The sequence below is a fragment of the Mercenaria mercenaria genome, chromosome 11 (assembly GCF_021730395.1).
Source record: "Mercenaria mercenaria strain notata chromosome 11, MADL_Memer_1, whole genome shotgun sequence".
Classification (NCBI taxonomy): Eukaryota; Metazoa; Mollusca; class Bivalvia; order Venerida; family Veneridae; genus Mercenaria; species Mercenaria mercenaria.
Genome location: NC_069371.1, coordinates 69,617,709 through 69,633,190, shown reverse-complemented (window position 1 = coordinate 69,633,190; position 15,482 = coordinate 69,617,709). Strand labels below are relative to the sequence as shown.

General features: G+C 35.2%; 1 protein-coding gene across 1 annotated transcript; it reads right to left on the bottom strand.

Moving 5' to 3' along the window:
• Window positions 1-920: 920 nt before the first annotated feature.
• LOC123532196 (neurogenic differentiation factor 1-like) lies at window positions 921-14,282 on the bottom strand. The gene is made up of 2 exons (XM_045313565.2): window positions 13,861-14,282; window positions 921-3,150 (listed from the first exon to the last, which is right to left on the bottom strand). The coding sequence occupies exon 2, from the start codon at window positions 3,146-3,148 to the stop codon at window positions 2,105-2,107; it is 1,044 nt and encodes a 347-aa protein (XP_045169500.2). The 5' UTR covers window positions 3,149-3,150; window positions 13,861-14,282; the 3' UTR covers window positions 921-2,104.
• Between the last annotated feature and the right edge of the window lie 1,200 nt (window positions 14,283-15,482).

Here is a 15,482-nt window from a genome sequence, read left to right as displayed (position 1 = left end):
ATTTGCGACCCCCTTAAGCTAATCGAAAAGTAAATACATTCAATCAAGTACTTTTACGTAGTTTAGAATTTCGTATATTCGCATTTTTTTGTTTGTTTCATTCTCTAACCCCCACCACAGAACATTAGAAAACACCAATATGCTGCAAATTTCAAGAGGTGTGAGGCAATGTACCAGGTTAGCTAAATACAACTGTGCTATGTAAATAATATGGTTTACATTGATGGTAAGGAAACGACGCATAAATTTGACATAGTGACCATTTTGATACTAGTTTTTGAAGCATTGCCAGGCCCATAACTAGAGCAATAAATAAATAAATAAATAATGACAGCGGGTCGAATAGAACGCAAGGGCGGTTCGAGGATGGAGGGGGCGCGCTTGCATACATTTTTGATAGCTTAAAATTGGGACATCTGTCATTCTAATCAACGCTCGCAAAACATTAAAGCAGTAGTATTTCTAACTGCTAACGAGGAGGGACAAGATGACAGCCAAGTGAAAATACTATCCGCTGGGTTTAAGTTCTTGTTGTTTTTTTTTCTTTAAAAGATAAATTAAAAAATTGTTCATGTATAACTTATATATTAAAATATGTCAAAGACTCCTCAGACTGCACCGGTTGAAGTATACATGCCAACAAATATTTTCGAGGGGCTGGCTCCATCCTCCACCCCCCCCCCCCACACCACAAACACGCACGCACGCACAGCCAAAATCCTGGATCTACCCTACATGTACTTCCGGGTTTCATTTCATAGTGCTGATCCAGGGGCGACAAATCTGTCAGCACTGCATGGTGTATTACCACATTAGGTACATGCCCTTATCGGTATTGGAAATATAACGCAGTTTTATGCAGATAATAGTAATATTTTATTTCATATGAAATAAAGGTATGTTAAAACTGGATTTAAAACGATTATGTTTCTAAAAATATATACAGTGTACAACCGTTTTCAATCATTCAGGCATATACAATGTATATTACGTTTCATTGCATAAAATTGTTGTACATTCAATATATGACTAGCGAACTGTAAGTTTCTACATTAGCTTTAAAATCTCCGGTGTCCTTCATTTCACTGAAACTTAAAATTGCGATAAAGAATGAAATACATCTCAATGACAACATGTATTCGATATCTATGAAACTAACTATTACTTCTAGAAATGTTTGTAAATGGCACTTCAGTGTGAGGCAAAAAAAAGGTAGAAAAATAGCACAAGGAATGTAACTTATTGCACACAAGTCCCTGACCTAATATACATAACATATATATAACACTATATATGAAAACATGATCTTTGTTTTTCATAAAATAATAAAATTAAGTCGGAGGAAAATGCTCAAGCATGACAAGTATTAGACTAGCCACTAGACTGATAATGAAGAATTTGTCACAAAACTTCAACTTGTAATTGTAATTTTTCTCTTATTTTATATGATAGTTACAAATGCCGGTCTATCTTAAAGGTTTTTCTCGGAGAACTGACTGTAATATGAATATATTATGATATTGGACATAGAATAAAGACTTTAAAAAATATAAATAAAAAAAATGTATATACCGGTAGTCTAGGAGCTAGTCTGGACAAGTATCAAGCGGGTCTGTTTTCTGTTGTGGAAGGTAAGCATATCAAAGAAAGTATAAGAATCAGTTCCTCCTAAAATACTCGATGTTATAATCTTAAAAGGTGACCTTATTGACAAATAAAATGACTTCAAATTATCCCTGTATGGAAGTATCTAAACAATGTTAAGAAATCGCGAATGTTCAAAGCTTCTGAGACAATTTTAAATATAACTGATGATTCACTTTCTACAGAAGTTGTTACTGACTTTAACTCGTAAATATTTTTCTTAAATTTTGTATCAATGAATGAGCTTAAAAGAAAACACATTCAAACTGTAAACGGAAAAAAAGTCAATCAGTAGAAATTAAAAATGTGTGAGATTTGTGAGCGTTTAACTGTCTTATGAAAACTTAAAATCATATTCCACTACATCGTTCCACTACATAAAGATCAAAAACGAGTTTGTAGAAAGTACGAAAGTACTCAAGATTCCTTTGACTTGACAATAACATTTCTAAAATTGACATCATGGGGCCATTTGATCGAATATACTTGGGCTGGTTCCTAACATTGCGATGTCGTTTTCAAGAATAGAATCTGACATGTTATCAATTATTGCACAAGTCGGGACACAGTCCTGTATAGATGTTACAACGCTCGGATGATAAATTGTTCCATTTTGGGACGGAGGAGTTACGTAATTGTTTGGATACGAATCCATGACGTTATCACAGCGTAAAAAATTTGATGACGTCATTGCCTCGACTTGAAAACTGTTGTCCGCAGTATATCCCTGAAGAGGGCTCATAATCCTCGGGCTTCCAAAATCAGATATGGGCGTCTGGATGGTTGTATGAGGCACTTGATTTATTGAAGGCACTGAGTAACACGCGTTCGCACGTGACGGCGAGAAGCTTTCATACGACTGAAAGCACTGGTTCGAAAATTCCGTCTGACGGATCAACGTTGGTGATGTAAAATCCAAAGAATTTTCGTACAAAAATTGGTACGGTTTCGAATAAGCTGCAGATTCCGGTAAAAGTGTTCTTGGATTCAGCTGCAGACATCCAGCCACTAGATTCATCGTATTTTGTGATAAGCCTTTTGACAGTGCTTTGGCAAAGGAAATCCCGTCCGGTCGAATTCCAGTTTTCAAAATATTTCCTAAGGCACCAATATAGTTGCATGCTAGACGCAGCGTTTCAATTTTTGATAACTTTTGAGTCTTCGAATAACATGGAACATGTTTTCGTAATATATCAAGTGCATCATTTAACCCATGCATCCGGTTTCGTTCTCTCGTGTTGGCTTTCACTCTACGGACTCTCAGACGAAGTAACCTTGCCTTTGTCATCTTTTTCTTTTTCGGTCCGCGCTTTTTCGGAACTTTGGGTTCATCTTTGTCAGTACTGTCTGATTTTCTACGTTTTCCCTTCTTTGGGTTATTTTTGTCTCGATCTTGTTTACAGATAATCTCGTCCTGGTCCGAGATTTCAAGATCTTCGTCTGACGGGAAGTCAGATTCTTCTTCACATTCAATATCATCGTGCAGTATGGATCTTGTAGGCATTTCTGAAAATAAATAAATATTTCTATATTAATAACTTCCTAATTCTTATTAAAGACTGAAGAACATTCTTCGATTACTATAACAAAATGTTATTGATCAGTTACAAAAAAAAAGTGTTGGCTTCAGGATCAGACTCATTTCTGTTCACATACAATGATTTGAAATTACCTATTTATTTCTTTTTTATACTGAGTCAGCAGAACGTTTCATATTATTTTCATGGCTGAAACAATTCTGCCTACATTTTAAAGAAGATCATTTGTTTGTATAAATTGACTGAACGCTCATCTAAAAACATTGCACAGACAAGATGATCAGCTGAAACAGTGACAGATTTCGTCGCATTTAAAATGCATACTAATGAACATTTCCCATTTCTTTTCGCACTTTTCTTTTATCTTGATATCAAAGGACTGAATTCAGAATTAATTCCAGAGAAATGTCCCGTTGTATTTCATTAATACACGACAGTTTTGCGTGTTTTGTCTCTGAAAGCGGAACACTCGAAACGCCATCTTCAAAAATCATTAGTAAATAATACATTCCACAAAGAAGAAAATTTAATGACTACACCAACCAATAAAGATGATAGCGGGTATTGTGTGGCCTCTGAATCAATCAATTTGGTCTTTTTATCTATGACAATTCAAGAAAAAAATATAAATGATCTTTTTATGCGAAAGGTTTGATTTATTTGAAAGCGGTGGTCAATTTACTAATTATCAGAATTGCTGGTCAGCATTACCCTGTCCTATAAAATACATTTGAATAAAAACGCTTATAAATATTTGCCGTTTTGGGAGAGGTATTATTTATTAAAGCTCAACGACATTTTTTCTGCAATTAATATCGTGTATCACGCAGTTGAGATACCGCCTTTGTAGTCAGAAATTTGATTCAATAATGGCGACCACCAAATGTGCATTGGGAGCATGCGCAATGACTCTACTTTCGTTTTAATACAATTACATGGTGGCTAACAGCATGGTGCGTTATTGTTGTTGTGTATTGATTAGACTGTTTAATGTCGAATGGAACAAGTTGATATCTTTCTAAAAGAAGAAAAGTTCTGTCAAATCTTGATTGAAAAGATAATAGTACAATCTGTTCGCAAATTTGATACAAAGATTTCCAAAGACAGGTTGTTTCAAAGATAACAGTAAAAGAGACTGAGGGTACCGCTAGAAAACAATATCGCCAATCAATTTTGACAAGATATTTCGGTTTTAAAGTGAAAAGCGGGCGGTCCCATCCGTCACTGGTTAAATCAAATCATCACGTGCAAGTCTTCTAAATCTAGAATCTCTGTCAGTCAAACAATCTACGGGTAATGTAAACTGGAGTCCGTGGTTGTTGAATATCTTATTCTGTTCTAAATCGGTCATAACTATATGCTATTATTTCTTAATTTATTTCTTGATTTATAAAGTAATCTAGCAATAACTTGTACGTGGAGCAAGACTGATCTGGTTATGTCAGTCTAAAACAGTCACTATTACGTTATTGTTTGCTCATTAATAAAGTAATCTAGCATTTTACTTCCACGCAGTGCAAGAGAAAACTAACCCCCACAAAACAATGCACTGAATACCATAAATGAGCCGCACCATGAGAAAACCAGCATATTGCATTTGCAACCAGCATGGATCCAGACCAGCCTGCGCATCCGCGCGGTCTAGTCAGGATCCATGCTGTTCGCTAACGGTTTCTCTAACTGCACTCTGTTGGTTTTCTCATGGTGCAGCTCAAATAGGAAAAGTGATACAAGCGTTTGAACTATCTGTTGATGCAAAATTTAACATTTATTTGGTTGACATTTCAGTATCAACAAATTAAGATAGTGAACTATCTGCATGCATGCTGATTTTTACAATAAAATGCTACAGTTTTATTACGCTCACATCAGCGGAACGTGGCCGGCACGCGCCCCGATAGTTTGTGCGCGTGCGCATCAATAAAACGCGTAAAATTATACGCAAAACCTTGGTAATATAAAGTTCACTCAAAGTTTCTCAATTTAGCATGCATAAAAAAGAGATAAAAATGTCTAAATTGTTTGAAAAATTCTAAACCAACAAACAAAAATTTTCAAAAATAATGCAATAAACTGAACTATCCCTACCCCTACACTACTCCACCCCTGTATTGTTTATTTTCGTTTTCTAGGATAAAAGAATCGATGTGTTGCGGAAGTTAATAAAGTCTACAAGAAGATCCCTTTGAAGCATATTATGCAACCTAAGAAAATAATAGCAGGTTTGATTAAGTCTGTTCACGAAAGATAATGAAACGTGCAACACACGTCACGACGCTAGCACCGGCTTCGGTGAAACTCTGTTATACAAACTGACACTATGCTCCTACAAGAGCAGAAAATATAGCAGCGTATAATCCTAATGTACAAGGGGACTTTTTACGTCCGCCACATGCCTCTTTAAGTCTAAAACTGGTACCGGAAGTGTCTCCAATGTTATATGCCTTTTTTTTTGCTATTTGCATATGACATTCAGTGTCAGAATAGTAAAAATCTTTTGTGTATAAAAACATGTGATCCTCTGAATTCAATCGGAATATGCTTATCATCTTCTGCCTTTCTGTCATTATACAGTTATGAATTTTCAGGAATAGTTCTTAGGAAACAGCAGTCAGAATTTTGCATTAGCCAAAACATGTACACTTGTACGTACCTACTGTAACCGATTACACAAAATTGAAGAATAATATATTTGACAGTTTTAATGTACGAAAGCTAGTAAAAGCAATCTAATCCAAGCTCCATCGATCCTGTTTCCCTATAAACAATTCCGGTTCCAATATATTTATTTTTCAAGTGCAATCCATACAAAACTTAGGTTCAGTTGACGTTATAAATGACACATTGTTGATATGAAACACTTTGTTTCCATAGAAACGGATTAAGGGCTTATAATGACCAATAGCATTTTGCTATAATAAAATGTAGCGTTTTCTAGACTAGAACTTTTATGACAGTTCTAATATTTGGAGTGGTGCTGAAGTTGAGAGCTAATCATTGATCAGTGACATTTTGTAATGGTTAGAGATAAGCCACGATCTGACTTCATACATTCTACAGCAACGTGTCAGCTAAGTACATCATATAGTATGCATACCCTTTTATAGCTGTTTTCTTTATATTACAAATTAGAAAAAAAAATGACAGCAAAAACAACCTTTGACAACTGTAATGAGGTATGTATACCAATAAAGGCGTGCAATATTCTGCATTTTCGCCCTATACATATCTTATTTCTAAAATATTATTGTAGAATCCAGTTAGTTATATCATATTCTAACTATTCATTGCCAAATGAACAACATTTTTTTGATATTGAAAAGTTAAATATAGGAGCCTGCATAGTTTTTAATTGTTAGTTGTCTACGAAGTAAAGATTCCATGAAAATTATCTTGAACTAAAGTTAACACAGGACCCATCTTCTGAGACCAGTCTACCATTAAAGTTAAAACAGGGTCCAATTTTTAGCGGACGGACGGGCGGACGGGGAACCATGAATACTGATAAGTGACAAATATATTCGATTATAGCAGTGGGTAATATAAGCAAGAAATCGTTTTTATCCCCGTTACAAGGTTACAGTAAGAGGCAATGGTTTAGAAAGACCTCAAGCGGTCCAGATGTTAAATGTTAAAACTAAAATGATGACCTGGTCGTAGACTGGCATCAGTCGCTAGAGCCATTAAATGTAAAGCACTTGGCCATAAAATCCTCTCTGATACCACTTTTCTGATAAATTTACAATATCTCTAGCCTCTGTGTTGAGATAAGCCACAGTAAATGGGAGCCACAGAAAAGTTGATATACATTAAAAAAATAAAACGGGAAATGTTTAATCTCAACAGACTGTGTAAGTCTAACCTGGTCGATGAGCAATGCGAAGCCGCATATATACGGCAAATGTAAGGAAAAAAGTTCTCAGTGTCTACCATATATTATTGTTTTACAACCCTTTCTGTGATAAGAATTTTGCCACATTGTATAATTAACATTTTCAACAGATTCTTTTTTCATAAATCATGTCATGATTAAATCTAACAGACGCAGTTTCGTAATCAATGTTGCCAATTATGCAGACAATATTTTTTAATTCGTTTAACGGTAATAAAGTCGATTAATGATATTAGTGATCATCCCATTTGCCTAACAGTTTCACAAAATTCGCCATATGTCCAAAAATTTGGAAACCTTTCAGTCGTCCCAGACAATTCGTTCAGTTCTCGCGAAACCTCAACGGAACGCGATCCGTGGCGCGTGAAGTTACGTCACTAATTACAATTTCATGAGGCAGACGACAATTTCTTCGGCAGGAGACAATGCCTGTAATATCTACCCATCTGTCGAGTTTTGAAGACTTTCTAAAATTATGTCGAAACATCCGGAAAACGGATTACATCCGGGATTTTTTTCAAAGAATGGTTTTCAATCTGCATATGAAAGATCAGATGTCAGACTGGTACGCAATCAAAGAGCACAACTTCCCTATTTGAATAGAAATTTGAGAATCATTGTCGCATGTCCGCAAACCAGTCTGCTAAGGCATCAAATTATGTTAGATGATTAGCTGATAAATGCCACTTTCTGCAGAAACCGGCCATTATCTGGCAGTCAAATATCAATCTTAATAAATATCAATTTTCATGAAAAAGCACCGCAGAAAATTTCATAGCATATCAATAACAAAACTCCCTTACGTTTTGGCTAATTTTTTATCCAGTAAATGTAAAAAAAAAGCATCTGACAAAGTGTTTTCTTGTAACAAATCAGTTAAAATTACACCGAGATTTTAAAACGAGTACAAGACGCGTACGTGTATGTTTTCGTATGAAAACCTTCCAACTTAATACTGAAAACTCCTCTGCTTACCCGACCCCACCCCTCTTTTAATGAACAAGAAATTACTTTTCTGACACATTTCCAGTAAAATGCCTTCAACTACCCATTACCGAAATATGATCTTTCTTGATGAGAAATTCCATGAATGTCTACAATTTATTTGTCAATTATTCTGGTTTTAGGAACAAAATGTTGCGCAACTCTGTGACATTTTGAAGCACTTAGAAAATTTAGATATTAAGTCATCAGAGACAAAACACGTGCAGTGCGCATGCCACATCTTATAGGGTTTCTGGTTCCTAATTTGATCCTTCTCCCGCAGGAAATTTTAGGTTCCTGTGTGGAATATAACTCGGCAATGTAGCGGGTAATAGAATTTCCCGTCTGACCTTTGCATTTTGCAAATTGAAATTTTCCAGTAGAACAAAACAGAATATTGGCAAAAGTATAAATAAATATTCTAACAGGACAAGCATTACTTTATTTTAAAGGGTGTAATTTTCGTCTGCTTTTAAAGGACAGGTGTCTAGCTAGGCTTTAATTTGGCGACACTGGTTCCATCCGAAGACAGGTGTTCTGCAAAATTTAGTGTATCAAGCACAACACAGTGGTCCACTTGATTGTCAAGTGGTGGACGAAGAATAAAATCGCGACTGATAAGACGGCACGCGCACTGGACCTTATTTATGGCTTTTAAGCTCTTTGTTTTGAAGATTTTATGATATTTAAGGGTGCTATTGACACTTATTAATGTACTTTGATTTTGGCTTTATTTACTCTCCAAGTAAATGAAGTGGATTAGTAAACATGTCATTAACAATTGAAACATCAATTTGAATACTAGATTCAGCTTTTCATAGAATTCAAAATGACCGCAGTATTGAATGTCAAAATGGAAAAATACTTGGGTATACTAAAATAACAAGGCTTCTATCTCTTCAGAGTTTTAAATTACACTATTCAGTGTTGACCGACTGTCGTCTACTTGAATAAGCAAGTCACGCTTTAATCTTTAAACCAGTTTCGATATCCAGAAAGCACTGAACTAAAAAAGAAATCGCTCAAGTTATAAAAACAAAGTTATGTATCATTGCAAAGACAAAATCTCATCAGTCTGTACTGGTGATACATTACTTAAAAGCTGAATCTGAATGGATAACAATAATAACATCCTTCAGCAGACGCTATTGTTACCATGTTTTGACCGACGGTCAGACAGCGTGAAATTTTAGATGTAATATTGAAAGAACGTTCCATTTAGCCTAATGGTGTAAATTTCTGCACTACGATAAAAGACGACGGCGTCATAACCCGCGGGACACAAATTAGACCGATTATTGTGACGATGTAGGGGGCGGCGCGACTGTAAAGGGGCCTAATTATAGACATTGACCGAAAATAGTCCCGACCTTTGACATTAACATTGATTGACGCAATTGTATGACTTGTATCTTAATAAAATCTGCAGAAGTTTGCCGATTTTGTCTTGTGTGTGTGTGTGTGTGTGTGTGTGTGTGTGTGTGTGTGTGTGTGTGTGTGTGACGTTGTAATTGAAAATTGAAATTGCATTCGAATACGCTAGGCTTTAATGCCACCAAGCAAAACAGCGAAATGGTCAATCATGTAAGACACTGTTTGTCATAATTTGATATATAATATTATTATTATTGCGAGGACGATCCTGGTTTTAAAGAAGAAGAAGAAAAATGACCCCCAAAAAACTATATGAATAGTGATACTTTGTCTTTGTAACACTGATGACACGACTGGAGACTGAATCGAGTAATGAAACACTATTTTCAAATTGTCAAATTTATCAAATTGTAAGTTACTAAGTCGGCATGTCTTGGGAAATGAAACGTAATTCTGTCTGGATGTTCCGATGCACATAAAAAATATCAACTATGATCATGATATCCAGAGTATTTCACCCCCAACAGTTGGAAAGTAAGTTTGGATTATTACTCTAGAATCCTATTGATAAGTTAAACAGCTCGTTCTCTTCTTTCTAAAAACAGAATTACTTCCCATAACTTCAAGTACAGTTCAATATTTCGGTGCGTTTTTTAAAAAATCTTTTATTGCAAAACAACAACAACAAGAACAACAACAACCCCCCCCCCCCCAAAAAAAAAACAAAAAAAAAAAACAACAACATTAAACAGCTTACTGGCTTACTGCTAAAACACAATGTAAGACGCATGCATTTTACAAGAAGAAAGTGTTACACAATGTCATATCATATTACTTCATTTAGTCTGGTTTCGACGTATGCATTTATTTCCGAAATACATGTAGATGTATTTGACTTCACTTGCTAATTTTTTCTTTAGATTTATAAAATTTTGTTCAGTTTTATATAAGTTAAGGCCGCGTATAACAAGTTGTGATTTTTTTTTGTCGCTAAGTTCTTCAGAGGTTTATTTCTTTGATACAGTATTGAAAAGTATAAAATTCTATACATTTTTAGAAAGGTCTTACAAACAAAACAGACCATAGGAGTAAATGATTGCAAAGATAAAGGTCACTGAACATGTAATGGGAATAAAATGCCTCCTTACAGCTACAGTACAGCTACAGTACAACCCATATATTCTAAACTTTGACTACATTTTATACACCCGTTCCTTGCTCTCTGCTTTTGATACCCACCCCACAGATTTTATATCAAGAAAAAAAAGATTTGTTTCAGTTAAATGCCCTTGTGTTAAATGTCCTTTTGCAGACTTAAGGGGTTTAACCGTCTGTCACTGCACATATAAGAACATAAAATTAATTTGACGACAAATATCACAATTTGTGACACAGGTCCTTCAAGCATGGAATACTTTTAAAAGCAGAAAAACTTTTGCTTACAGAGGGTCACCCCTAGCAGTAGGCCATGCTACAAATTTCATGATGGGTAAGGCATTTCATTCTTTTAAGCGACCGATACTTTTCGTAGTCTAGTTGTATTTATTTATTTATTTATTTATTTATTTATTTATTTATTTATTTATCTATTTATTTATTTTTCTAGGGTTTAATGTCACACCGACGCAGTTTAAGTCATATGATGACTTTCCAGCTTTAATGTTGGAGGAATACCTCAGATGCCCTTCCGTGTATTATTTTATCACGGGCAGGCGCCCGGGTAGAACCACCGACCTTCCGTAAGCCAGCTGGATGGCTTCCTCACATGAAGAATTCAACGCCCCGATTGAGACTCGAGCCTACCTCAATGAGGGGCAAGTGATTTGAAGTCAGAGACCTTAACCTCTATGTCACGGAGCCCTACCCCCCTTTCCCCCCTTCCCTAGTTTCAGCTATTTAGAAATTTAAAAGACATTTTCATGAATGTATATGTGTATATACTTTCTGAATATAGACTTAGCGGATAAAAAATCTCATGATACAAGTAGCTGCAGTTGGGAATGTGCGAGTCGTGCATAGCTTCCTTACCGCTCATATTTATCCGAGGAACGAATATTCCGAACCGCACCTTCAACCAGTGATAGCTTATTTTTCCTGCATATTGTATTCTAAAAATGTCATCTACTAAACAAAATATAACGAATGACTTTCTTAATAGCAATATTTTCTAACAGTAACGTATTAAGCGAAGCGTCTGAAATTAACGTTGTAATCGGAAATGACGTGAAATCGTTTCATTGACGCACAACAACGTCGAGTTCCTGTTTAGTTTGATCCCGTGGTGCGTAACTTTTTGTATTTTACTTAAACCATTTTTTAATGGAGAATTATACTATCAATGTATTTGACTTTTTTTACTGTTTTAAATAAAAATATAAAATAAATACATGTAATTCTACTACAGACTGTACATAACTGTGTTTCGTTCTAGACGTCATTAACAACACGAAAGGCATCTGACATGGCACATGCGGGCTGTCAGATGGGTTTAACCGACACTAGTAAATTCACAGAATAAACGCCAGTCTGGTGTGCAAGAAAGCCTTGTACTCTAGCTTAAATAAGAAAGTAATTTTAAATCATCAAACAATTCAGTATTAAATCAATAGACAAAATTCACGGTAGGCAAATTCTCTGATTCTTCATGATTTTTTTTTAGAAAATTCAATATATCGTCATTGTAAAAGTATTAGGGGCTGCGTTAAAAATGATATTTGACATATAACTGACCCAGTAAAACAAGTGGCGAGTGATCAGACCGGTTTCGATGAACAGACACATTGTACGTCCTTGGGCGTCTATTCCCCGGATGGAATTGAGTCGAGTCGGGTCACGTAGCTCGAGTAAAATGCTCTAACACCGGGAACCGGAAGTGGAGTTTTATAGCCTTATTTATAGCGCTTGTTTAAATTATCGACGGCGGTAAACCAACATTTCTACAAAAGTAGTGTAATTTCTTCATTCAAATAATATCTTATTTGGCCATAAATTTATCATATGTTTATTTCGCTACGATGTTACTTTGACATTAAAGTTGTACCTTCTCATTCCGTCACATTGTTCGCGGTCCTCCCGATTAGGAGGTGGTGTGAAATTTTGACCCGAGAACAATGTTCTTGGGTCGTGTTCGTGCCATTGGGGCGATTCTATCTCGGATCGGACACAAAAACAAGAAGAACGAAGCGTCCAAGGGCGCCTCAAGTGTATACCAGTTCATCAGCTTAGTGGTCGTCTGCTCTGCGCCTCGAAATGGAATGTCGTGCTGGACCGCGAATCCGCAGCCCCATTATTGCAACTGGCAGAAATATTGGTACCGCGATCGCGGCCCACGGGGATAAGGCACAAAGATTTTCATAAGTATTATACGTCATTTTATATTACTGTACTGGTATACGGTCTACGTCATTTTAAAAAATAGAACATTGGTCTGTTGGTCTATTCTGGCTTTATTCGAGATTATTCATATATATTTTATTGAAAATCTAATCAAGTTAGTAGCAATATATCTAAACAAATACGCGTACGAGAAGAAGAATCTAAACAAATGAACAGAAATGAAAAAAAAGAGGATATCAAATGATTTGTTTTTCATACTGAATATATTAGACGAGGATTTTATAAATTTAATATTTGTAACATTGTTTTTATCACATGTAAGCTTTTCCTGCGGAAACATCAAAATTCCCTCTTTCTCTGCTGTTATAGATAGTCAATTCGACCGACGTCTGCTACACGTAAAGTAGTTCTACACGTTTGAAAAACCGGAAGTGATGGCGTAACGTCATTTGTCCGGAAAACGTAGAATAAAGCCTGGATTCGGCGTACGGAAATGAAAATCATTTTATGAATTAACCGGAACCTGTGAGTAAATTTATTACAATGGCACTATTGCTCTATTTCTAAAGACAAAATATTATATTAAAACATATGGCACGTTAAAAAAAATCAAAATAATGTCCTAAATGTAGCGTGAAATGCCCGGTTCACTTTAATCATGGCCAAATATCTCAAAAATAAGCACACGGACCTATACATTTTTTTTTCACCAAATTATAGGCCATGTGTTTATTTACAACTGTGAGAAGTTTCATCAAAATCTACATTGTAGAAACAATTCTATTCGCGAAAATGTTATGACAGCTATGATTTTCCCATAGACTCCCATTATGAAATATTGCGTGAGGTCCAAATTTTTCGAATCAGTCTAGCAAAAAATCAAGCACACGACCCTGTCTTTTTTATTTGCAGAATTTTCTAGGTATATTCTGAAGTTTTGAAAAATCAGAGTTTAATCAAATTCTACATTGTAGAAAAAACTTCAGTCCAAACGTATAAATAAAAATAAATAAATAAATAAATTAATTAATAGATCAGTTAATAATTAAGAAATATTTTTATCTATGAATAAATAAATCTATGTATAATTACCTTTTTACAATTAAGGCACTTAATTCTCCAACACAACCAATTATGGAAGCACGCGACTCAATCCATCAGTGTCTTTAAGCCACCAACTTTAGAAAACTGATTCAATGTCTTGAAATCTCCTCTGCTTCATGGAAGTATTGATAATTAATTTATCTTCCCAGACATGTATAAAAAAAACCCGACTGGAACAATTATTTGCGCTTCTTTCACATATGTTCTACAGGAAAAATGAGATTTCATATAATGCTGTCAGAGACGATCATGTTAATGTCGACGTTTCAAACTGGTATTTATTCTATGGAAATAAATATAAAATTTCCACTTTTGCTGGTTTTTGTCATATAAGGTTCTATAAGCCCCGCCCCCAATGATCACATATGTCACATTTAAGTTGTATAGTTACCGTTATAACGACTAATTATTATGCAAATATTTCTGTATCTTCACTGAGTCTGCGTGACCCTAAGGTCATCGCGCGCATCTGTTCACTTTAAGCCTCGTTTTCGATACGATTCCAATATTTTGTGGTCTTCTAGACCATATGGCCATATTCGTCACAGTCCGCACATCATAGCACTTCCATTTATTCTTCCATAGTAGTAAAAACGTCCCGTTTCTCTCGGATAATGCTTTGTCAAAACTATATCTCGTCAATGAAATTATTTATAACGTTTAATGTATTATTTGAAAATTTGATTTGGGATTTAAATCAAAGTGTTTGTTTTTTTAATTACTTCTACCATAAATTTTTAAATCTTCATTGCTTTTTTTTATGCACTGTTATCTTTTAGAATACACCAATGTCCTCAACTCGAACTCTTAAGATACATTGAAAAAAATTTTTTTTTCAGTCACATGTCTAAATCGTGTTCAGTTCAGTTAAAACGCGAAACAAGTTCAAAATGACTTTTTTTGTCAGTGACGCGTCAATAGCCTCTGTATGACTGTTGCAATTTATTAATAGAGCACGCTTTTTGTGGAATTTGATTCAATTAATGATCTTTGAACTTTTATTGGACGTGGTTTATTGCAATCTGGAATTTTAGGATTTGCAGTTCCCACAAAGAAAGTAAATATTTAAGTGACAAACTAAGAGATAATGTTATAACATTATGATCAAGGGGGTATGCTGCTTGTCAGTGAAGGCATGTCATTTTTCTCTGGTTGCTAGGATGGCACGCGACAACATACAGTCGTCAAGGTAGCACAATGCCCGGATAAGAATTACAGGTGCAGTCGCTTTGCGATACTTTGTCGTAAACGTGAAGTGCCGTAAATCAATTCTGAAGTGTGGCTATTAAAGGGCAACCACAAGACGGGATTTGTGTTGGATAGGCTAATAAATTCCAAAATAAACTGACTTATCAGTTATCAAATAATTTGATTTTTATGGAGTTCCACCTGCGTTAAAATCGCTTTGATCTTAATTTACGGTATGCTTTCAGAATTGGCGATGATCAGTAGCAACATAGCTGTCAGAAATAATTAAGGCTTTCAACGAACGGACATTTTAGAAATATTTCCGTAGCGAAAAAGGTGCCTAATTTTTTCTCATGCTTTTTTAAAAATGCAAAAATGTATTTGAAACAACAAAAATAAAACTTTAGTTGAAACTGGATCGA